Here is a 26,413-nt window from a genome sequence, read left to right as displayed (position 1 = left end):
ACAGTGTTTGCATCTTGCTCCATTTCCACACGTCAGTGTTTTTTCAGTGTATTGATAAGCCCTATTGCGACTTAAGAAATGATATTGCTTCTTTTCTTCAAATTTTCATGTGAATATTGTGTATGTCTGTGCTGTTATTCAGTGCTTTCTAATAAACGATTAAGATGTTTGATCTCGCACGACTGAGCGAATACAGATTTTGACTCGATTAATAACAGGGACACAGGGCCCGATGGGCATCGTCACCACCTCACACACACACCGTCACTGCCTCTGCTCTTCGTGTTGCTGCCATTTCACAGATCGGGAGGGCTGACACACACACACACACACACACACACACACACACACACACACACACACCATGAAACTTTACCAAAAAAAGAAAATAAAGTGGTCTCTGACAACTCTATCAACATATAAAAAGAAATATTCTAAATACTTTTGGCATCTTCAGTTTAATAATTTAGGACTGAGTTAGGAGGAATATGTATTGAACAAAGAATTTCACAGTTGAGGAATAAACCTGTTGATGTAACTGCTAAATAAACTCAAAGAAAACCTTTCACATTTCTGTATGGCAATTCCTTCTTTTTTATAGCCTAGGCTACGTGAATACTTGAAAAACTTAAAAGTGATCTGTTTGCCTACACACGTCTTCTCCTTCTGCCTCTACGAGCACCTGCACACACACTTATGCCTCTCCCTGTCTTCACTCTTTTTTCCAAACCACAGATACACACAAATCATCTTTTCCTCCTCCTCGTCCTCCTCCTTCTCCTCCCATTCATGCCTTCTCTCCCTTTCCTCCTCCCTTTTCCTGCCCTTTTGCCTTCTAACATTTCTCCTCCTCCTCCCCCCCCTCTCCCTTCTCCTCACACCCCTCCTACCGTTTGGACTGCAGCAGTTTCTCCTCTGCCTCCTGTCTTTCTCTCAGCAGCGTCTGCAGGTGAAGGATCTCCGTCTGGTAAGACACTGTCCTCCCCTCCACCGCCTCCTCCAACGCTGCCAGTCTGGTTGACGCCTGGCTCCGGTACACCTGCACATACACATTAGCAGCACACAGACACGGAGGAATGAGATGTGGAGTGTTGCTATGAGAGGGGTGGATTTACATGAAGGACAGCGCAGCAGAAACAAGTGGAGTGGAGGAGGGGGAGTCTCACACACTGGGACAAGGTGAGAAACAACAACAACAGCACACAAACACAAACATGCACACACACAGATCAGTAGATTTTGTGGAAAGGATGGTGTGAATCCCTCTGTATTTCTTCTGCATGTGGTGTTTATTTGTCTGGTGGGCGTGTACTTGTCTTTGTGTCTGTGTATGTCTGTGTCCAGGAAATAGCAGTTTGTTATAAAGTTATACTTCAGTCATTGTGTCTACAGATGAGCAGCTGTTAGGCTGCTGACAGTTCATAACAACTGCTCGTAGTGCAGCACACACACTTCTACAAGTGGAAACAGGTGAGGGTTTTTTTTTTTTTTTACTGTGCCCTGCTTTACTTCTGATAAAGTCAAGTAACAATCTACAAAAACTAGACTATAAGAAAAACTGTGTGGCAGAGAAAAATACAGATGCACAAAAAGACACAATGACAGTAGCTATAACACATGCTGCTGTTCTGGGCACTGCAGTCAGAGACAACTTAGAACTGAGGAAAACAAGGTCTGAATAAGGACAGATAGTGTGTGTGTGGGGGTAGTAGCCATCTCTCAGCCTGTGTATTTGTGTGCGTGTGCAGTGGGAAAATTACAATGTCTGCCTCGGAAAGAGTAAAACGAACATGCTTTTTTTTACTCTTTTACTTTACGGATTAATTGCTTACTAAATAACTGGCTTCCCTGTATTTTATTATACGACATTCTTCACAGAGGCAGCTAGGCAAACTGCTTAATGTTTGAATACTGACGATGAATTTGATGCTCGTTTTTCTATCCACAAGGCTATGTCCCACCGTTTCCTTTCAAATCTAGCAATTACGATACCCGATTAGAAGACTGTTGGGTTATAATTATCCAAACATGAGGCATTCACCCAAATTATGTTTTGACCCTAACTGCTCCTGGTTATTGTAGACTGAGGCAGAAGTGAAAACTCCTTCAAATAAAGCCTCTCTTCAAATATTTTCAGAGAAGCAACACCAGATGTTAAATGCTTTTTCCTTAGGCTAACTGTGGTCTTGTCACAGCAAAAGTATGAATGAACCACCTGTTAAATAAGTGTTGGAATTACATGGACAGCTTTGCTTCCTCTGTGACCTCAAAGCAATAATTTCTATAATTTTATATGCATGTGGCATACAGTTTTATCATTTCCAAGAAATTTAAATTGAGAAACGATTTTTTGCTCCAGCTAAAAAATGTCCTGACAGATAAATAGGTGAAGCAATGTGATTCTTTTTTATTAAATGTGACTAATAATCCCACTATTTATTTTAACCAATTATGAGTTCATACTACATTATGACCAGAGCTTAAATCTGTGACAAAACAAACAAGAAATTAAAATAAAATTAACAGAAATCAACAGCTTGCTGTGACATGATTATTGGCCGTGTTAATTATGTACCTATAACACATATGTGAACTAGTACTATACCTTATCATACTGCCTGTGATAATTCCAATATTGATTTTTATTTGGCATATAGCGTCATATCACAACATCAGTGATAAAGTGATGCTATGCATTTCCATTTGCTAGCATATACAACAACGATTCAAGCCCAGACATGTCTGAGAACGAGGGCAGCGTGTCAGCCTCCAGTTACCACCAACAAAGCACAGTACTTTGCAAAATATGCAAGAAAACTATTTTCTCTAAAAGTGGAAATAAAAAACATGTTTCACTGTTTATTGATGTGGTTACACGGTGTGAAAGTAGAGCTTTAAGCAGCTGGTTAAATGCTTGAACCAACAAGATACAGCATTGTGAGCACAAGATAGGATTCAATTTCAAGATTCAATTTCATTTTTTTTTTTTATATGACACAGTGGTGCAGGCTCTTTCAAAGCAAATCACTACCTAGGCTACCTTGTGCTTACATTTGACTTGCACTCTGTTAGATGTCAAATGTGTAATATTATGCCGCCACTATTTCACTATAATTCCGGGTGGAAATAAATTCAGACTTTGAATTAAGTAGTCTGCCATTAGTGACAGACTACTACTACGGAAAACGAAGCCCTTTGTTTTGTTTGCACTAAGAAACGCTGCTGCCTGTGAGCTGCACATATTGTTCAGTATTTATTTTTTCATTTATTTATGATATTATCATCGATAATATTGGGACATAATTTCAAGGCTATATTGTCTACTCCTAAAGTGCCCATTATAGCAGTTGCATGCCAACAGTAACATCACCATAGCTCTGTACCATTTGTACCAGCAACATACAAGAAAATGAAAACCTTCAATAGCATATTATATGTATAGAAAAATGTATACATATATAACATTATCTTGAACATGAACTGAAATAATTCCCTGCATCAGAGTTAACATGACATATACATATATTTTTCATGTTTACAAAAAAGATTATCCAGCATTCTACACTGAAATGTGTCCATTTCAGTGTAGAAATGTGTCCATTTCTACACATTTCTACACATTTCTAGAAATGGACATTCTATTTAGTTTTATGGATGTACACTGGCAACATTAAACCAAATATAAGCTTTTATATTTTCTCTGATCATACAGTTGACACAATTCTCATCAGAAGTCTGTCATACTATACTGCTAGTAGAACCAAAATATATATCTTTTGATTTACAACTTGAATCTTAGGACAAATCATGACTTATTGAATTGAAGACATTTTTGCCTTACCAAGATAAACATGTTATAATCCATCCATCCAGCCAGCCGTTTTCTTCAGCGATTCCAATTCAGGGTTGTTATAAAACCAAATCTAAATCATTTTGGTTTTCTTATTAAGATTGGTTCACTATGATAAGTCAGCCATAATTACACTGTGACAACAATAATCATTTATTGTGGGATACCAGCCTTGGTGTTTCAATGCGAGACAGTTATGTTCAGATGACAGCAACTCTTGCACATTAAATATTTGCACTTTTGGGTTCATTTTTCTCTTTGGCATGCACACAATGGTAGTTTTAAGGAATACATATATTTAGTGCATTATCTGCAGAGCAACTCTAAAGATTCACAGGTGTTTTTCACTCAAACAGCTTCAATGTATCTGTTAGCCTTGCTATCTGCAAGATGCACTGAAAAGGCTGCTCTGATTCTATAAAGGTGTGTATACAAGAGGCCACAGATTGCAAATAGCGTGATAGCAAGACAGAGAACATGCTGCAAGAAATGTATCTGACTGATTAAACGTAGGACCAGTTTTATTTACTAACACCTTATAAGCAAAGAGAGTGAGTTTTAAGTGCAGTCTATGTGTGTGGCTGTGATTGTGTTTTTTGTAATAACAAGAGAAAGAAAAAGAACAATGTAAGAATGACTAACAGTGCTATGGAATATACAACCACAGAGATGAAGCATAATTAATAATAACAATCTAAATGTAGCTAAAACAAAATAAATGAAGATTATTACATATGTGTAGCCTGTCTGTTCAATTTTACACAGGCTTCATCTGTAATATAACCATAGGCCACATCTCCCACTTAATCCAACAAAGGTGACTGCTCTCTGGAGGAGAGCATCTATGTGGTTATTAGGGGGTAGCATATGTCACCATCCGCCACCCTGTAGTTGTGTGATGTATTTAATGCTCTGACAAAGGGACAGCCTGTTTTGCTTTACTTCTCATGGACCAGGAATGACAAATTCTAAAAATAAAAATAAAAAATAGGATTCTCCTTACAAAAATACTCATAAAAAACAATTCTTCTCTTAATGTCTTGAAAACCACACAGAACCTAATTAAACCCCAATGAAAAACAACCAATAAACGAGCTGACTTAAGATGCATTGACTAAAACTGTCATTATGTCCTAAGACAACCAAAATAAATAACATAACACCATTTTTAATGCATTCTTGTATTGGTCTTAGTTTATAAAAGAAAATAGAAAAACAGGAGTGGAGTCCATGGGGTATAATAGTGCACACTCAGAGAGAAGTCAAACACATGCAAACATGTTTGATAAAAAGCAGAACATGCCAGAAATATTCAAGATGTATTTAACAAATGTTGAAAGCACAAAAGCAGCAGGGCACCGACCTTCACTCAGCAGGGTGGCTCCAAAGCCCCACCTGACAAGCAGAATCTAAATATTAATCTGAAACTTATCTGACGCCTGTCTTGCCTCCTCACATGCTGGCCGCTTAACCATTTAGGAGTCTCAACCTTGAATATGGCCTCTGTCTCTGCCCAGCTGGCATGCTAATTCCCAGCTGAGCTCAGTGATGAATGGAATCGGTATTATATGTTGTCAAATCAAAATGTCTCCAACTCTCCAGGGAGTCAGCCATCAGCCCAGCTGAACTGGTGACATTTAGCCCTCACAACAAGCTGAGCTGAGCAACACAAAGCCAATATAGCCCCCATTCTAGCTGCATCCCAGGGGCTGCTGACCTTCTCCACACAGTAACAACAAAAATACAAAATAAATCCAGTATATTTTCTTCGCATAAGTATAATTTAAGACAGATTAGAGTTGGAGTAAGGGTGGTTTGGGCTAGCAAATGATTTATTTTATTACCATTCTGACATTGAGAAAGAAATGGATTAACTCCTGAAAATCTCAAAAGAATGTATTAATTGAAGGTATGGTATAAAGAGCTCTACTCTGCAGAAGGACTTTTGCATAACAATACTTTAACCCCACATTAAATTACAACAAACAGCCCCAACATGAATATGAATTACATCAACTGTTATTGTAACTTGGTGTGTAAGATCAGATCACTGAGTGTCCACTTTAATCAGTCTAATAACATGTTGTCGGGTCAATGTGGTCAGGTGTTCTTCCATTTTGAAATAACCTATTTTGCTGCTGAGTCAGGAGCGCATCCCATATAGCTGGATACTGCTGATCAGCATGACCAATGGACAGTCAGACATTTCCCGCAGGAGATGGTCACAGAGGGGTTGAAGGAATAGCACAATGATCATGGAGCACATTGTGCAGAATGCAGAGAACGAGATTCGATTTGCTATCACTCTGAGCCTTGTTTGCAAGCTAGACTACTTTGTTTCTGTAAGAAGAGGACAGAAGCTGCTGTTAAATGGTGTGCTTAGCGATCATGCTTGAAATTACTAAATATACTTTTCAGCTCAGGTTAAACAACTTTTCATGTGAGTTTGAAAACATTAACTTCCAGCTTGAGCAGCCAAGGCTATGTACAGATTCTCTAGAATGCCCATCACTAGTTGTTTTGTTCCATTAAAAACTAGCTAAAGTTCATCCTTTTAGTCTTACCACCTGCTCAAAGCCAACCATGTATCTGCGCTGCCATATTTCCATGTGTGCACAGGGAAATGTGGGAAGGTCTCAGGAAAGAACCATACTGCCAAATATATTTTAATATACATAAACGTTGATGGAAATAGTTTTCCTTTGACTATAGTGGTCTTGACTGAACTATATTGACAGTACAGGCCTCATTGTATGAACTTTTTTCAGTCGCTCTTTGCTGGAGGGATGGTGCTGCTCTATGTAATGCAAGAAAACCTTCTCTTTAAAATACCCCAAAGGATTTTTGCACTGGATTAGTAGGGAAACATCTAGACTATATTTGTCTTTAGACATTCTTGTGCAATAGTGCTTTGGATTGTTATCCCTCTTCAGTCAGATTTCTGTAGACTGGTAGCATTTAATTATATTTACAGGCCTCCATGGTGTGAAAAGCCCCAAAACCTTTGGAATTGCAGCTCTAAATCATCGCACTATGCTGCCTTGGTACATAACATTCACCATCACAACAAACATGCTGGACCCCATCTGAGCCAAGCAAATTTATGCTGGTCTCATCTGACCATAGAATCATTTTGCAATGTTCATCAGATTCAGAGCAAGGTTTATTCCTGGGATGCCAGCCATAAAGGGTGACCTTACACAATGTCCTTGCACTGCTTTAACCTCCACAGAAACTCAGATTACCATTGATAACCACTTTGTGAAGTAGTTCCAGTGAACCACAGAGCACTGGATAAATAACTATATAAACATAAATATATAAAAATACAAATATACAAACATATAGTTGTTAGGAGCTTTATAGTTTTTAAAATTTCTTTACAACTACACTGATTGTTTTTCATTTGTGGATTTAAAATTCTGATGGTAAATACCAATTGCCACATCAAACCTACATGAAAACAGGATGAATACGCAAACACCACATGTAAACGTAAACTTGCCCAGGTAAAACCTAGGCCATCACCTTAAAATGAATATTATTGAATAGTTTCTACTTTTTGGCAACTATGGCTGACTCGGAAACTGGACTACAGGACAGAATGATAAACCCTAGGAGTCAAAATGTTGTCATGTGCAGCAGATTACAACCCAAATACAAGGCATACCGAGACAAAGTTCAAAAACAAAAACAGAGTGAGAAGTTTATTTGGTTTAGGGTTAAATGCAAAAAAAAGAGGGGGGGGGAGGAAATCTAAAAAAATTCAAGAAGCCCAGAAAGAACACACAACAACACTGACTACAGATGTGAAACGTGACTGACTACACACAGACATAAGACCCTAACATCCGTAAACTCTATGAAGAAAGACACAGGTGTAAAGCCTAGGAAAAGGAACACATTGAGTTATACTAACCAGGATACTAAAGCAAAAAAACAACAACAAAAAAAAGATATAAAGGAAGATGAAACTCAAATATGAACACTAAACAAACTAAGAACCAAATGGAACATTAAACAATAAACGGGAATTAAAAGTAGGTCAAGGACCGAGGACCAGACACTGTGCTGACTTCTTCCAGTGAAATGTATTTGTTGTCACAAAGGTTGTGTCCAAATGCTGCGCTATGATAAAACGCTATTGGGGCTAAACTTCCCTGGACGGCTAAATTATTTTTACTTTCCCTTTTAAAAATCGTATAATAGCATGAACCAGAGGCCAGAGGCCAGAAGTCTGTTAATATTATCTAGTAAAGTACTCACTGTGACAGTTCTGTTATCAGGAATAAAACTGTTCAAACCTAAATGCTAATGGTAATGCTCATACAATAATCCACAGTAGACTTACAGAGCTGTTCTCCAAATCAGTTGCTTGACTTCATTCTGAAGCATAAATCCCGTTTTTCTCTCTTCAGTAACTGTGAGAGATGCCACATGTGTGATATGTTTAAATGTGCCACCATGCAGTTTCCTGTAGTTTCATACATACAGCATACAACTTGTTTAGTAACTTCAGTTTTTTGAAAACTTTGTAACCAGCTTCCCTGTGTTTTGTTAAATCCCTGTTTACTCATTTTTGTTAGTACTATCTGAGGTACAGATTATAGCATAAGTGGGTGTTCTTCTCTACAGTTACACTCTCCTGTGTAACTGCACAAGATGGCAGTGAGCTTGGAGACTTAAGCCACATTCCCATCCATACATAATTGCTGCTTATGATGAAATACACTTTGACAACTGTTCCTAACAGAATACTGTTTGTGCCAGATGTCTTATTTAAAAGACACAATTTTGTCATTGCCTCAGCTGCATATAAAAGAAAATGCCTGAATGCCAGTTTAAATAACTTTAAATAACTTTAAATAAATAGCTGTAAAACGTTATGTAAAATGGTTTGTAGTAGTGCTACTATGTTTGTCTGGTTGCATAATTGTTTCTGTATTCATTAGACTCAATCAGGTATTTATATGGTGGTTGCTGATTTAATGGTTGAACAAATGCCTAAATATTGTGCATTTTCAAATGTGTCATATAGGAGTACAACATATGTGACTAAATGAACATGCAGTTAAATATGTGCCCAATATTGACACCAAGCACACAAGCAGTAATGATAATTTATCAGTATTTAAGAACTCCCAAGAAGAGAAAATCTTCAAAAGTACCTTATTAGAATTGACTAGAATCACTAGACTATATTGTATGTATAAAGCTGTGGTACAATTTATTACCACAGGCACACATAGAACTGTTAATGCTTTTAATGTTTTTTAAACAATCTAGTTTTTAAAAAAATCAAAGAAAGTTTGCCTTTCTTTGTTTTTCACACCTAATTGTTATAAACAAGCATGAAAGCTCTGGCAGCAGCATGGCCATAATCCTTTGAATCAATGGCATAATTCAGACAAGCATCACCAAGCGGATATTCTGACAACAAAGGTCAAAGCTATCATCAACAATCCACAGTGAAATGAAGAAGGTAGGGGACAGGAGAATAATGACACAGGAAGGTGAGGGCAAATGGTCCACTTGCTGTAAACTAAGGGAGTATCAGAAGCCACTGGACAAAATTTCTGTGTCCAGCAGCAGACTTTAGGAAAGCAACATACATTAAGGTCTTTTTCGCACGATATCTTACACATCCTGCAAGTCTGTCTATGAAAAACTTGCTAAGTCTTTTACAGAATGTTTGGAATATGGCAAGAAACCTAAGGTAAAATCTGATGTCTTCAATGACATTGGACAAAGTCAGACTGTACATTAATTAAAACCCGAACTGGTAACCAAGAAGTACCTGCCAGTGAAAAACAAATGCAAATGGTGTTCTTAGTACAATTACATTTTTAATATGGTTGTCATATTCAAAATTTTTATATGCTTTTTATTTTCTATTTTAAATATAACATGGCTTTTCAAGATTTACAAAACAATTGCAGTATGTTTAATATACAATTACAACTTTTTTTTTTTGGAACACTAGTGCTATAAATGCAGGTAAACCGCGTTTGATCTGGTTTTGTCAGGATCTATACAAAGTATTGACCTGCATAACTCTGGGTGTGAAGGCGCAGGTCAAAGCGTCTGGAGCTCAGTATTTCAAAGATGTCTGTAGCTGTGATAACACAGCTTAGACTTTGCTTTTATCTTGCTGATTAAAGTCTTTTCCATTATGTCATGAAACGTGTTCCTCAAAGCATTTTTTTTGCTATTAAAAAGATGGACTTGTTACTGGCTTGAAATCCCAGGATGAGCCACTAAACACCATGAATGCAGGATACAAAGGCAGGCGTGTTTATCAAGGTTATAAGAACACTTTGTTCGGCAAATGGGAGACAGAAAGTGGTCCAGTGTTTTAAAACCCAGTGTAATACTGAAAAAAACCATCTCTTCTCTGCACAAACAAAAAGACAAAAGAGGCTATCCGGTTGTTCAGTCTGACGTCACTAGCCGTGTCTGGGTCTAAACTCCGCTGCAGGTCCATATATCAAACGATCACTATGGCATTACTGAGAGTTGAAAAACTGTCTAAAGTCTTTCATCTTTAATAAAATGATCAGCGTTCTGCTCTACCAGGTGTAACAATTGAGTTTAACATCCAGGCATCCATGAAAACCGAATTTATGACATTTAACGGAGTTAGAAGTTAGCAGGGAGTTAGCTCACTAGCTTCTATCTAAATACAATATAGCATGTCCTGACTGCGGGGTTTTGGAAACAAATTAAAACGTGCAGCTCTGCTATCACTTCCAGCATAAATGAAGACAGAAAACTAAACAGCAGTGACGTTTGTAGGGTTACTGAAGTTGGGCTAGCTGGTATATAATGATGTGCTACGTGACCGCTAGCGACACAGCTATGTTAGCATAATATAAACATGCTAACCTTTTTTCCACTCGATAAAAGTTAACGTGAGTGTTCTCGGTGGTCAGAAACAAATGTAATCGCATGGCAGGATGCTGTAAAAGGACCAAACTTCAGCCAGGAGAACAACTGAGATAATCCATCCACAATACGAGGTTAGTCATTCATATACTGCTGCATGGGCTGGGCTGTAGTTACATCCTAGGGTTTTAAAAACTGAGCTTAAATAAATGATTAGCGGTAATAAAAGCCGAGGGAGGTCAACAGGGATCACTGACTGTTTTAGGAGCTTTTTGAGATCAAATAGAAGAAAATACAAAACATTAAACATGTTAACAACACAAAAGCCATATTAAACGCAGACTACTTTAGACCCGGAAGTAGGATTCGTCGCGTCATCACTGAACAACCGGATAGTGTGCGTGTTGTTATGGGTCTCATGCTGAAATGACTGATTCTAGCATTTTTCTTGGTAAACCAAAATGGCTGTAATTTCTAGTGTGAAATTACCATCTGACTCAATAAGGGCCTAATTATTCAGTAAAAATGCGCCAGAACGGTAGACTGGCTCACACACAGTAACTAGTCCAACAGATGCTTAAATGTGAAGTCGACTTCAGTGTTAAGAAACCCAGTGCCTGCTGCTGTACATGTGAAGGCTAAAGACTTTTTGCTAGTAGCATAAAAGTCTGTCATTTTCATTTCTACTATTAACTAATAGTTCCCTTAACTTGAATAATGCTTTTGTTGCTCATTCACTATCCTTTTGTTTCTATTATCAATTGCATCTTTTAACCAGTGTGTATTAAAGGCTTTCTCTTTAGTTAAATGAATTCTAAGGGTTATAGGGCAGGCATACCCATTCAACAGTCTATAACAGTAAAAGGAACCCCATCAATGCTTGAAACCTGTATGAGTACATTTGTTTACTTTGGGCAACATATAAGGTTTTCAATGACAGTCATAATGTGCAAAAACATATCAAAAGTACCTGGGATTATATTCAATGTGTATCTTAGAATTTAATGTTTCCACTTTCTCTCACATGTTACGCTACCTCTTGAACTACACATTAAATAACATATGTTTATGAAGTGGTTAGTAACCTGGTCTACAACAACCTTTCTCAGGGACATATCAAAGCATGTTTCTGGGTAAACAGTAGCCTCCCTAATTATTACAAGACTATTTACAGTATCTCAAAATTCAGATATAAAGAGAGTGACTCTCCACAGTAAAGTGCAGTAAACCTGCATCTCGGTGCGCGTGAAGGTGTGGTGTAGAAGAACAAAGACGGCAAGGAAAACCTCCATGCTGCCGCGGAGCACGGTTTTTCCCAGTTGAAAGAGAGAAAAGAGGTTCAATTAATATTTGTGAGAGAGCTGTCGTTAGCGGTGAACCAAAGACGGGTACCTACCTCGAAGGAGTCGGAGTGTTTCTTCGAGCCTTTTGAACTATTCTGGCATGCTTCTAGTGGTGGGCACATGAAGAACATGAGGGGCGTGAAAGCTCGGGGAACCCTTAACCAATTTCTTGTCCACCAGGCCACGGCAGAAGCAGATATGAAATAACATCGTGGAAGAGACATAAAAATTAAACTAAAAGCAGACCCAGCCAGGCTCCACCATCAGCCAGCAGGCCACAGCCAGGCTCCACCATCAGCCAGCAGGCCACAGCCAGCAGACCCAGCCAGGCTCCACCATCAGCCAGCAGGCCACAGCCAGGCTCCACCATCAGCCAGCAGGCCACAGCCAGGCTCAGCAGGCCACAGCCAGGCTCCACCATCAGCCAGCAGGCCACAGCCAGGCTCCACCATCAGCCAGTAGGCCACAGCCAGGCTCCACCATCAGCCAGCAGGCCACATCCAGCAGACCCAGCCAGGCTCCACCATCAGCCAGCAGGCCACAGCCAGGCTCCACCATCAGCCAGCAGGCCACAGCCAGGCTCCACCATCAGCCAGCAGGCCACAGCCAGGCTCCACCATCAGCCAGCAGGCCTAGCCAGGCGCCATCATCAGAAATTCCGCTTCCGGGTCCCTCGTGGTGGCCGCCTCGTGCTCTCGCTTCAGTATGCCACCCAAGAAAGGCCCAACACCAGAGGAGGTTGAGGACATTAAAACCTCCCTCGGAGCGCTGTGCGGAGACGTGGCCGCAGTCAGGGCACAGCAGGAGCTGCTTCTGGGGCTTCTGGAGGAGGTAAAACAGCTACGCCTCCAAAATGCCGAGAAGGACAGACGGATCATGGATCTCGAGCGGCGGGTGGATGAGCTGGAGCAGTACACCCGTACGAACGACGTGGTCATCAGCGGTATTAAAATCAAGCCGCGCTCGTACGCGCGCGCGGTGGCCGGGAACGTCGGGGAGCCCAGCGACGAGGAGACCCGCTCGGTAGAGCAACAGGTGGCGTCCTTCCTCCAAAGCAAGGGGATAGAGATGGACCTGGAGCACATAGAAGCATGTCACTCACTGCCCAGGAGGAGTGACAGACTGCCGGCCATCATTATGAGATTTGTCAATCGGAAGAACAAGGTCGCACTGCTGAAACAAGGACGCAAACTGAAAGGCACGGACGTTTTCATTAATGAGCATCTGACACGAAAAAACGCAGACATCGCGAGGAAGGCAAGGCAACTGAAGAAGAACGGTAAAATACAACATACATGGGTAACAAACTGTAAGATTTTCATTAAGCTAAACGGGACACCAGAAGAGGCAAAAGTACTGATAGTGAGGAACATGGAGGATCTGGACAAGTATAACTGACACCAATGTATCAATTACACCAGGAAATGACATGGACACGTTGAAATTAGTTCTTCAACAGAAAGTAATTGATCTAGATTGTGAATATAAGGAGCATAATATAATAGATCCAGAAATAGATTCTGAAAGTAACTTTCTCTCTTCTTTTGTTAAAAATTGTAATTATTTCACTCAGGAACAATATGAAAAAGAAATTAACCTAGACGGGAAGCTCTCATTAATTCACTTTAACAGCAGAAGTATGTACTCTAATTTTGATTTCATTAAGGACTATTTGCAACAACTTTCTCGCCCCTTTAGTATTATAGCCATCACTGAAACTTGGTTCAATGTCGATAAAGGAATAGATTTTTGTTTGAATGGATATGATTTAAAATACATGAATAGATTAAATAAGGCGGGCGGCGGGGTTGCTATATATGTTCATAACTCTATAAAATATAATGTTGTAACAACTATGTCTATGGCTATTGATGGAATTTTGGAATGTTTGACTATTGAGATTATGAATGAAAAAAAGAGAAATGTTATAATAAGTTGTATATATCGGACACCCAGTTCAAGTATTGACACTTTTAATGAATGGATAGAAAAAACGTTTGCTTCGGTGAACCAAAAATTACTATTTATCTGTGGTGATTTTAACATTGATTTGCTAAATCCAACAAGGTTAAAAGCCATTGATGACTTTACTGACACAATGTACAGCTTATCACTATATCCAACAATAACAAAGCCAAGCAGAATAACTTCACATAGCGCCACTATTATTGACAACATTTTTACTAATGTCATGGATTTCCAAATTAATAGTGGTCTGCTTGTCTGTGATATAACTGACCACTTACCAGTTTTTACTTTGTGTGACTGTGATTTAAAAAAAATAGATACCAAGATCATGATAGCAAAGCGAACAATAAATGAAGAAGCAATTCATGCCTTCAATTTCGATTTAGCACAACAAGATTGGAGTTCGGTGTATGAAGAGTCAGATGTGGACAAGGCTTATGATAATTTTCTAGATATTTTTACTATGTGGTACAATAAACATTGTCCTGTAAACGAACACATGACAAAGAAAAAAAAGATAAAAAGTCCTTGGCTCACAAAAGGAATTATTAATGCTTGCAAAAAGAAAAACAATCTGTATAAACAGTTTATCAAAGTAAAAACAAAAGAAGTGGAACAAAGATATAAAGCATATAGAAATAAATTGACTGATATTATAAGAACGAGCAAACAACTTTATTATAGAAGAAGATTATATGAAAATAAAAACAATATAAAAGGAACTTGGGATGTGTTAAACAACTTAATTAAACAAGGATCTTCTGGAACATCATATCCTGAATATTTTACTGATGCAAATGGTGAAAATCACAACATGAGTAATATTGTCGATGGGTTCAATAAATTCTTCATAAATGTTGGCCCTGAACTAGCAGCGGACATCCCGTGTCATAAAAATGAAAATATCAGTAATATAAAATCAAATCCCTTTTCACTGTTCCTCTCAGCTACAAATGAGCAAGAAGTAATAAATATCACATTAAAATGTAAAAGTAAGTCTTCAATGGATTATCATGACATAAATATGTCTGTAGTTAAACAGGTTATTCTGAATATTGCTAGTCCCTTAACATATATCTGTAATTTATCATTTCAGTCCGGTTGTTTTCCAAAAAAAATGAAAATTGCGAAAGTAATACCACTATATAAAAGTAATGACAAACACAGTTTTACCAATTATAGGCCTATTTCTCTACTGCCTCAATTCTCAAAAATTCTAGAAAAACTTTTTAATTCAAGATTAGAAAAATTCCTTGAAAAACATCAAATAATAAATGTTGGTCAGTATGGTTTCAGAACGCAAAGAACCACTTCAATGGCGATAATTGAGGCAGTAGAAGAAATTACTGATACACTGGATAAAAATAAATATGCAGTTGGTATTTTTGTTGACCTCAAAAAGGCCTTCGACACAATCAATCACTCAATTTTACTGGATAAATTGGAAAGATATGGTATTCGAGGGAAAGCTGGTAACTGGATAAAAAGTTACCTAACAGGTCGGGAACAATATGTTAGCATAGGGCATTACCATTCAGAGAAACTTGGTATTACATGTGGTGTTCCCCAAGGGTCAGTGTTGGGACCAAAACTTTTCAATGTATACATAAATGATATTTTTGATGTTTCTCAAGTACTTAAACTCATACTGTTCGCAGATGACACCAACATATTTTTCAGTAGCGATGATTATACTGATCTTGTAATGACTGTAAACAGGGAGCTAAAATTAATAAAAAAATGGATGGACATAAATAAATTATCATTAAATATAAATAAAACTAAAGCAATGTTTTTTGGTAATTTAAAATATAATATAGAATTACCAATTATCATTGAAGGTGTACCAATTGATAATGTGAGTGAAAACAAATTTTTGGGAGTTATAATTGATAACAAAATTTCATGGAAACCCCACGTCAGACACATAAAAACCAAAATTTCTAGAAGCCTCGCAGTTTTGAACAAAGTGAAACAATTCCTTGATAAAGATGCACTTCGTACTCTGTACTGTACCCTGGTTCTTCCATATCTTACATATTGTGTGGAAGTGTGGGGAAATACATATAAAAATACAACTAATCCATTAGTCACAGTACAGAAACGAGCACTGCGTATTATTCACAAGGCTGGTTATCTAGATCATACTCACAAATTCTTTCTTCAGGCAAAGTTACTTAAATTCCAGGATCTGGTTAATTACAATACATCCATAATTTTGTATAAAGCTTTTACTAAACTTTTACCGGCAAATTTACAAACTAGATTTGAAATTCGAGAAAAGGTTTATAATGTGAGAGGCTTTGGAGAATTCAAATTACCCAGAACTCGAACAACCCGTAAAGGCTTTTGTGTGTCTGTATGTGGTGTGAAAATCTGGAACAGTCTGAGTTTACAATTGAAACAATGCAAAAATATTCATAGATTTAAATTTCTCTACAAACAGTTGGTCTGGTCACAGTATACTCAATGATGGGTTTTAGTGTGCTCTGTAATGTCTGTCCTCTTACCATTGCTGGTATGGATTCCAAAATAAAAAATAAAAAATAAAGTGTGCGTATGTATGTACATATATGTACTTGTGTGTGTAGATATATATGTATGTATATGTATGTGTGTCTGTTACTTGTAGTTATTACTGCCTGTTACCTGTGGTAATGCAATTTATAATTTATATATTCTGTATTCAGTTATGAAGGCTCTAATTGTTGGTTGCGAGCTGCCGCTTAGATGCTTGTATCTGCCCGGGGCTGTGGATGGGTCTGTATGCAATGATGGGCGTAGCTGCGGGAAGTTTATTGTTTTTTTTTGTTGATGAGTGAGTATAGGGGTGGGATTTAATAAGTTTTCTTCGTCCCACTCCTTTTTCAGGCAAGTTTTGTTTTTTGTTTTGTGTATTTTATGTTCAATATAGGTATTTGTTGTGCCTGAAAATGAATAAATTAAAAAAAAAAAAAAAAAAAAAATTAGATCCCAGTGAATTAACTACTCAGTCACAATGACTAAGGTGTGATTTTTCTATATTTAGTCATGAAATTTAACTACTACAGTAGGCAAGAGTGGTTGATTTATTTTAGAGTGACACTATGGCTAAAAAGAAACTCTTTCTTTATTTTTGGAATCTCTTCAATATGGGCACTAATTTGTCCTGCTATCTAACCTCAAGTAACTAATCTTATCCAAAGGGTACCTTTTATTATTATTATTTTTTTACCATCACTCTGTTCACAGTGACTATTAACAACTAATAACGTCACCTGCTTGATAATTTTGCAACAGCATCCACATTATGAAGCAGTTTCTCATTAGGAGAGAGATCACAGTAGCATTTTCAACACGTGAAGCTGACTTTAGCCGGCAGTGTTTCTGTATTTGCAGCATGTATCAGAAGACATGCTTTCTGCATGGACTACAAAAAAATCTATGTCCTGTTTCTGTAAAAACTGAGACAAGTCTAATATCACCAGCTAAGCTCATAATTTATCTTTAATTGAATGCAATAACACATGCATACCCTGTCTTCTATTAGTTGAAAACAATACACTTGAAAAAAAGAGAATCTGACAGCACGTACAGAAAGAAAAAAAACCTGGCAGGTCTTGGACCAGAATAGATCAATGCAAATGTGTGTTGCTCCAGATGACAGCACCGCTGGATGGCTCTGGACAATTCATCTGGTTGGACTGCAAAGTGATGAGATACGCAATATTGCAAAGTGCAAGATGGTGATGAAGGCTGTGGTGATTAATAGCTTAGCACGTAAAGTAGGGATATTCTCCTTACAGACCAGGAACCTGACAACAACACACTCAGCAAATTCTTTCAATTAAACCACAGCTCAACCAACAAAAGCAATTTTTCCCCCCAGAAATGTTTAATATACATATTATGGTGGCTGTAAGTTCATATGGTAGATTTGAAAGTGTGGCATAAAGTATATCTCCAAAGTGGATACAAATTTCTGGCAGTAAACGGCCAGTTAATGCATAATGACAGGGAGTAGTGATAAAAAAGTACTAAGGTAGTACAATGATTGCAAAAGAAGAAAACACTGATGTGAATAATATCATTAATGTTTCAAGCATTGCAAAAGGTTAATGACTGTTAATGGTCTGTTAGGTCTTAGTAATACAGGCTTTGTGGGGAAAACAAATGAAAGTTTGTTTACAATGTAAGCTCTCTGGGATACTTAAAAAAATTATAACCCCAACTCTCAAATTCCTTTTGCAAACTGGGCTCTTTCATGAGTTATGAGCATCGATCCCCCTCTTTACAACCTTTTTTTTGGGGGGGGACTTTTGTGGAAAATCAGGCAGTTCTGCTTACATGATTGATCTAGCAAGAACATCTCCGTCTTTCTGACATCTTTCAGAAGGCTTTTTAACTCAACAGACAGGCTTAAATATTTAACAGTCAGTAAGTCACAGAGAGTACTATTGGGCAATTGCCAGTGCAAAATCCACCTATTCAATCTATATTTCATGGTCATGAATGAGTGAAAGACTGGCCATTCTTTATATAACACTTTCATGATGGGAGGGGGACTTGCTAATGTCCATATACAGAAGTAAAGTAAGCCGTATCAAGAGGAATGAACTGTGCCATGGCTCTCAAAAGCAATTTCTGAGGTTTTACTAAACCTTTCGTAACCTTTCTAAACCTCACTGATTTAATTTGAATTGAACTAAATAAACTTAGAGCTGAACAAAGACTGGACTACCATCTCCAGACACTGCTGTTTCCTATGCTAACTGCCACATTTAGAGAGAGCTACACATCTTTCATTCTGAATGATGGTGAAACAGTACTGATTAAACTGATTATATCCCATTGACTAGTTGGTATCTAATCAATTTTCACACACGCACTTTTGCAGGATATTGAGGTTAGAGTATTTTCCACAGTTATTCTTACAGTACATGTAAGAGGCAGCATGTTAAGTAACCAGCTTTACCTTGTCTTTCAGTTTACACATGTCACTACACAGAAAAAGTGTATTAAAATTCATCATATGAACCAACTATCTTTAGGGAAATGTAGCCATAATATAGGCTCCAAGAAGATGCTGCGCAAAAAATACAATACGCAGGAAGTACAGCGTGATCTGTGGTATTTTCAGGTGAGGGCACTACCTGTAATGGAGGGGCCCTCAAGGACAAATACCTATCAGAAGTAATGTCCCAGAGGACAATCTCAAGCACTTTTCTAAAAAGGACGAAAAATGTCAATGTGTTACTACACCTTATACAGCAACTGTGTCTGGCCTCAACATGCCATTTAAGTTGCGTGGCCGTAGCGCAAATCCTAGTGCCAAGAATTCAAGACTAAAAAACGTTGATTTTGTAAGAGAATGGATGTGTTTTCCACACAAGTAGCCTCATCGGAACCACTTTACTTTTGTATGCTAGAGGCAAGAGAAATATTCCCAAAACGTTAAATCTACTAGCTGAGCACTATGTGTCATAGCCTATAGCTAACTAAGAACAACATCTTTACATATTATTTGACATAACACAATGGGTGCATGAGTTTATGCACAGTATTAAGTATTAGGTCTGTTGATTTGGCTGCAGAGACAGTAGCTGCTCATTTGCTCCTTTGCTGTCAGTTGCTCTTGGCACAACTGACAGCAAAACAAACCTAAACTGTGGACTTCTGTGCACACACGCACACACACACAAGCAGTGCCATGCAGGCATATCCAAATACGACAGGAAAATTGAAAAAATTGAAAATTAGACGGTTAAAAGAGCTACTGATTATTTCTTCACCTGAAGAAAACTGAGTTTCATATTTCATTTTTTTCTCAAGGCTAAATTTCAAGAGAACAGAGCATAAAAGAATAATGCTGTTCTAAATCTGCAGAAGCAAGGGAAACCTATAAAAAAATCCCATGTCTGATATTGAGAATTTTCTACCTTATCCAGTTTTAATAAACAGAACATATACACAGTATGGATAAAATGATTTTGATATTTATTTGCTTCAGAAATGACAGACCTCCTGCTAAGTATTTAGTCTCTTTTGTATGATCGCACATATTTCTCAGCCCTCAGGTACATTCAAAGAAATCCACAGTGTGGTAGTTTTGCTAAAAAGAAGAAGTGTTTCAGGCTGTAGACGAGTTACCAGAAACCTCATCACGACTCGAATGTGTTTTGTAATATGCAAAAACAAATGTGACAGTAACAACTGGAGCTGATGTTCAGTAGTTTTTGTATCACAGCTCAATGTCTGTGGAATTAGATTACAACAGTCCTTCGGTATCATTTCCAGTTGCATCAGTATATGCTGAATTAACAACCAGAGCAATTGTCAGTAAGTTCCTTATCATGTCATGTTTGCATTGTTTTCAGGGCTTACAACCCATTTCCAAAAAAGGTTTGAATGGTGTGTATAATGTAAACAAGAACAAAAGTCTCTGTTCTGGAAACCATTAAAAGCTCCCCAAATTATGAGTATATATATATATATATATTTTTTTTTAAATCTAAGCTTCAGTATTGGTCATCTTAATATTATAAAGAATTAAATACAGGGTCTGACTGATTTGCAAATCAGGGCATTATTTTTTTACCTACATTTTACACAATGTTACAACCCTTTTTTTCTTCGGAAAGGAGGGCCGTATGGATTGATGGATGGTTAAAAACGAGCTATCAATTTTGTTGGACACACACAGATTTAAATTTAAAATTAAAATTGTTTACAAATATGAACCATGAATCAGGAATATCTTGAAACATGATCAGGAACAGCAACAATGGAGTATGCAGCTACAAAGAGGGGTCCTCCTAAATGAAGGTCTGGAGCAAAGTCCATGTAGTGTGGGGTCTGAAGCCTTCCTCATATGTCTTCAGAGGGAATTTTTGTAGGTACATGACAATTATGACTAATATAGCTAGGTGTTGCTGTTAAATTTTTGTGGGGATGGAAATTGTAAGACTGTAAAACTTCTGTCTAGTATGACAGTAATGAAGCACCTTTAGGTAACTGCAAACATCCTGACATATACAGCGGGGAAAATAAGTATTTGACACATCAGCATTTTTATCAGTAAGGGGATTTCCAAGTGGACTATTGACACAACATTTCCACCAGATGTTGCCATCAAGCCAAATATTGAAGTCATACAATCAAATCAGAACATATAAGTATACAAGTTAAACCATAATAAATAAAGTGAAATGACACAGGGAATAAGTATTGAACACACTTTATTCAATACTTTGTAGAAAAGCCTTTGTTGGTGATTACAGCTTCTAGACGCCTCTTGTATGGATAGACCAGTCGTCTGCATTGCTCAGGAGTGATTCTGGCCCATTCTTCCACACAAACGGTCTTTAAATCTTGAAGGTTCCTTGGGCCTCTTTTATGAACTTTAATCTTCAGTTCTCTCCATAGATTTTCTATGGGATTTAGGTCAGGTGATTGACTGGGCCATTCAAGCAACTTGATTTTCTTTCTTTGAAACCACTTCATTGTTTCCTTGGCCTTGTGTTTGGGATCATTGTCTTGCTGAAATGTCCACCCTCTTTTCATTTTTAGCTTCCTGGTAGATGGCAGCAGATTTTTATCCAGAGTGTCCCGGTACATCTCTCCATTCATCCTGCCTTCAATAATATGAAGTCTGCCAGTACCCCTTGCTGAAAAGCAGCCCCAAACCATGATGCTTCCACCCCCAAACTTGACTGTTGGTATGGTGTTCTTGGGGTGGTGAGCAGTGCCATTTCTTCTCCAAACATGGTGTGTAGAATGACTGCCAAAAAGTTCAATTTTGCTTTCATCTGACCATACTATAGTCGTCCAATAATCCACAGGCTTCTCCAAATGCTGTTGCGCAAATTTTAACCGAGCCTTGACATGCTTTTTGTTCAGCAATGGAGTCTTGCGTGGTGAGCGTGCATGGATGCCATGGCGGTTCAGTGCATTGCTTATAGTTTTCTTTGAAACAACAGTACCTGCTGATGCAAGGTCTTCCTGAAGTTCTGTCCGAGTGGTTCTTGGCTCTTGGAGAACCCTCCTGATTATTCTTTGGACTCCTCGGACAGGGATCTTGCGTGGAGCACCTAATCGTGGCAGGTTTATGGTGAACTGATGCACTTTCCATTTCCGGATAATGGCCCCCACAGTGCTCACAGGAACATTCAGCATTCTGGAAATGCACCTATAACCATTCCCATCAAAATGCTTTTCAACGATAAGATTACGAAGATCTTGAGAGAGTTCTTTGCTTTTACCCATCATGAAGTCTTTCCTGTGTGCCTTCTGGGTAATGAGGAGCCTTTATAGGCCATCAATTAGGACTAAAGCAGCTGATATCAATTAGTACTGATAGGGGACAGGATTTCTCTATCAATACTGACAGATTTCAGGTGATCTCCTGGCTTTCTATGTCATTTTGCCCCTTGTTATCTCCATGTATTCAATACTTATTCCCTGTGTCATTTCACTTTATTTATTGTGGTTTAACTTGTATACTTATATGTTCTGATTTGTTTGTATGACGTCAATATTTGGCTTGATGGCAACATCTGGTGGAAATGTTGTGTCAATGGTCCACTTGGAAATCCCCTTACTGATAAAAATGCTGATGTGTCAAATACTTATTTTCCCCGCTGTAGGTAGACTGGTCAAAAATTTCAGCATATCCTAGCCAATAATGGCCATCATGTTCAGTAAACTAATAAATTCAAGTAATGATTAACTTGCTGGTTTTTGAATGTTCATGGTTGGCTGGGCCTTTCTGCCTGTTTTCCATGTGCCTTTGTGGGTTTCCTCTGCGTGATCTAGTTTTCTCCCACAGTCTAAAGACATGTATGTTAGGTGTCTTTGGTGATTCTAAACTGGATGTGAGGGTGATTGTGTGATTGTCTGTCTCTCTCTGGAAGCACTGTGATGAACTGATGACCTGGGTGTACCCTATACCCCTCCCTATGACAGCTGTGATAGGCATTATCCCCACCATGACCCTGCGCTCAATAAACGGTTACGAAAACGAATGCCCTGATGACTAACTCAGCAAACACATTTAATGCCCAATAAAAGAAATCAGTTTGTTCAGGGAGAACAATGAGAGTCTTTCAATGAATGACAATGCTCTACTATCCAATGCCCTAACTGAATAAATTAAATGCCAAGAAGGACTTTATATAATCCAATGGATAATGAATAAATACATTAAAAAATAATTTAAGTAACAATCAAACCTTTGGTTCAAGGGCTGGTCATTTATTTTAAGAACTGCATCAACACTAATGAATCAATGAAAAATGTTCAGGGAGCAGCTCCCTGTACCATCTCTCCCTGATTATCAATAGCACTACTGGCTCTTACTTTGCCACAAAAGGGCACTAGTATAATACCCTGATTCAACTCCCAAATCATAAATCTTTCATCACCAGAAGGTACACAAAGTCAAAGCAGTCAGAGAGGAGCTTTGACCTTTTCCTGCTGGGCAGAGAGATGCAAGACACTGTAGTGACAAACATGCTCTGGTTTTTTGTTCCTTCCTTCTTCCTTCTTCTTTTATTACTTCCTTTGCATACTAGTTAAAGTCACATGTGATGTTCTGTTTTTATTTCACCCTGTCTCTATATGTTTCCCTAGAACATGACTTGAAGATGAGCTGTCCTCAGACTGAGTTTGAGGAGAAGGAAAGTCCTCCTCCGGAGGAGTTAGAGTGTAAAATCTGTTATCAGCGTTACAATGTCCACCACCGGAAGCCTAAAATCCTGGACTGCCTTCACCGGGTCTGTGCCCGTTGTCTCGTTAAAATCCTGGATATTGCTGACAGTGCAGGCTGCATCTCCTGCCCCTTTTGCCGACACCAAACTGAGATCACTGAGCAGGAGATTTCAGCCCTGCCTGATGATGTTAACATCATGTCCCACTTGGTGATGCGAGACAAATCCTGGAATTCCGACCAAAACAGGGAGGTGGTCTTGACTCCAAAGAGTTTCTCCTCCTCCAGTCCATCTCGTGACTCATCCAACTGCCTGGTAATCACTATAATGGAGGTGCAGAGGGACTCACAACACTCTCCAAGCCAAAATGGCAGCTCAGATGTTTATGCTGAGCAAAGCCTGGACTCAGTATCTATAGGCTCTAATGGGCCAGCAGATCAGGATGCCTTGTCCAAGTTCTGTAATCATGTCCCACGCATCCTGGTCTGGCTTCTGGGTTTCTTATACTTTGGCTCACTTCCTCTTGGAATCTACTTGCTGGTGATTCAGAGAGTGACTCTGGGTATTGTATGCGTTAGCTTAGTACCATCAAGCCTGACAGTTTGCCTGGTCTATGGATTCTGCCAGTGCCTTTGTCAAGGCATGTGTGACTGCTCTTCCAGAGGATGATGGGATCCTGAAAACTGGTTGTCCTAGGATAGGAAAGAGTCAGCCTGTGGGAGTACAGGCCTCCAGGTAAAGATGATATCCTCTCCTGCACAGGCATAACAAGCTGAGCAGTCAGTCACCTTCATGCAAATAAAAGGCCAGTGAGACAAAATAAGTCAGTTTTCAGTGATGTGCTGTGCTTTTGTTAGACGTACTGCTTCAACGGAGATACCAGCTTGGTCAAGAGAAACAGAGCCAATGGCATGGTCTGTCAGCAGCCTATACCGACTTTTCTGTGATGCATTTTTGTGACCTTTATTTGTTATGTGTTGTGTGTTGACCTAGTCTAACATAGCATTTGACAACAAACCTTTAATCCTCGACTTGCATAAAAACAACACTGACAGGAGTCCTGTGCCCTCAATTATCAACATTGTTTATGTACAAAAATCCGGGATGCAAACCTTTTTAAATTAAATTTGGGATTGTGTGAACTGACATGAATGTGAATACAGTTTTCAAAGCATTATAATGGTTTACAAGAAAGGTCTGTTTACTTACTCGTTTTTCAAACTCGTTTTAATTACTGCAATTGACAGCTGCCAACAACAAAAAGAAAAATAATTGGGTGTGATTTAGGTCGGTGGTTATCTATGGTTTATTATGAACTAGGCTGCTGATGAGCCTGCTGATCGTGCATTTTTGTTACAACAGTTTAATATCCTACTTGAAACACCGTTCCTCAAAGTGAGTGTGAAGGACAGGTCATAATGTGAGAACTGCAAACACAGTGACTTGACATTTTGTATGTTATCCATCTGGCTCGATTTTTCAGCCTTCCTCACTTTCGAAAAAAACTGTCTGCATGCAAAGCATGTTTTTTTGCCATGACAAAATACAAAACACCAATAAAAACCTGTGACATGGCCATAATTTAATTGTTACACAAGTAGCACACAGGCAGAGGTGTGACGAGGTTCTTGCTGTTAGTGAATATGCATTTCTGCACCTCTAGCTCTCACGTCATTCGGGCTACTGTGCAAGGAAACAGTGCATGTGAGGCATAAACTAGGCTCATACCTCAGGGTTTTTGATACTTCCTGTCAAACAACACATCCTCCATTCAGTTTGTCCTTTGGCTTTAGCAACTCTGCTATTCTTGATTTTTTGGTACAGGTAACGTGCTTGTTTTGCTCAAAGATACTAATGAGTGTCGTGGTAGAAGCCAAATTTGCACATGTGTTGCAACAGCTGTCTTAATTGTCTGCTGCATGTTTAAAAAAAGGCTCTTCTTACATGTACCACCAGGAAATACTGACTCAACAAATTGTGTTTTAATTCGGTTTTATAAAAATGAAAGAAAGAAAGAAAGAAAGAAAGTCCAGAATTTTAAATGCTATTTTTGATCAAGTCTTTTCCTTTGTGTTGCAGAAAGAAATTGCCCTTAAAGCTTTGTTTTGTTGTAGCAGAAATTTCTCTTCTGCGACACGTTTAATTGTATCCAGCAGTGCCTGACATTTCCAGAACCAGTTAAAATAGTTTTACCATTTAACTGCTTTATAGGGGCATTTCATTCTGTAAATCAAACTAAATCAAACAAAGTTCATGAGCAGGAGAGTATAGTATGACCTTTGTTGAATTTAAAAGTAGGCTTTATTTTAGTCTTCGGAGAACATTTAGAGTCTTTTCTGTTAAAATGTTGATAACTGAGGGGCCTAGAACTACTATTTTTCATATATCCAGTGACTGAAGTCGGGTAATGGTACATTTCATCAAATGCAGATGTAGCATTTACAATTCATTTGAATGATAAACTTTTTCTCTGTTCTGTATGTCCTGATGATTTTCTGTCATTTGTGCTCTATATTTTTATTTCTTGGATTTCCTTTGTCAACTGCTCTATCTGTTGCTGTACATTTTATCTTTTATGATTTCCTGTATTTCTGCTTATGATACAGTGTCTGCAGCTTAGCACTATGCTACCGAGTACAGACGCTACTAGGCAATTAAATAAATTGAACTATTTTCTTCTA

At 38.4% G+C, this 26,413-nt stretch overlaps 2 protein-coding genes across 7 annotated transcripts in view; one reads left to right on the top strand and one right to left on the bottom strand.

Annotated features, from left to right (window-relative positions):
* The window catches only part of cep89 (centrosomal protein 89), a 60,354-nt gene that overhangs the window by 11,288 nt on the left and 22,653 nt on the right, over positions 1-26,413 (bottom strand). For all 5 annotated transcript variants that reach the window (XM_024804603.2, XM_076890034.1, XM_076890019.1 and 2 more), the window contains one exon: positions 891-1,039. In XM_024804603.2, coding sequence (XP_024660371.1) covers positions 891-1,039 — 149 coding nt within the window. The remainder of the gene's footprint in view (positions 1-890; positions 1,040-26,413) is intronic.
* On the top strand, positions 1,033-26,413 carry zgc:165481 (E3 ubiquitin-protein ligase RNF182). Of its 2 annotated transcripts, none has more exons than XM_004539790.2 (2): positions 1,033-1,179; positions 23,656-26,413. In XM_004539790.2, the coding sequence occupies exons 1-2, from the start codon at positions 1,116-1,118 to the stop codon at positions 24,399-24,401; spliced, it is 810 nt and encodes a 269-aa protein (XP_004539847.1). In that variant the 5' UTR covers positions 1,033-1,115; the 3' UTR covers positions 24,402-26,413. The 2 variants fall into 2 exon arrangements, with proteins under 2 accessions (XP_004539847.1, XP_076746255.1); XM_076890140.1 differs by lacking the exon at positions 1,033-1,179 and adding an exon at positions 21,146-21,792.

This window comes from Maylandia zebra, linkage group LG1 (assembly GCF_041146795.1).
Source record: "Maylandia zebra isolate NMK-2024a linkage group LG1, Mzebra_GT3a, whole genome shotgun sequence".
Classification (NCBI taxonomy): Eukaryota; Metazoa; Chordata; class Actinopteri; order Cichliformes; family Cichlidae; genus Maylandia; species Maylandia zebra.
This window is presented reverse-complemented; position numbering and strand designations above follow the sequence as displayed.

What these genes read in the sequence shown, in the direction of transcription:
- zgc:165481 (XM_004539790.2), top strand. Translation starts at nt 1,116, where the DNA reads ATGAAGGACAGCGCAGCAGAAACAAGTGGAGTGGAGGAGGGGGAGTCT. An exon ending in GTCTCACACACTGGGACAAG is followed by an intron (nt 1,180 to 23,655) that starts GTGAGAAACAAC and finishes ATGTTTCCCTAG; the next exon opens with AACATGACTTGAAGATGAGC.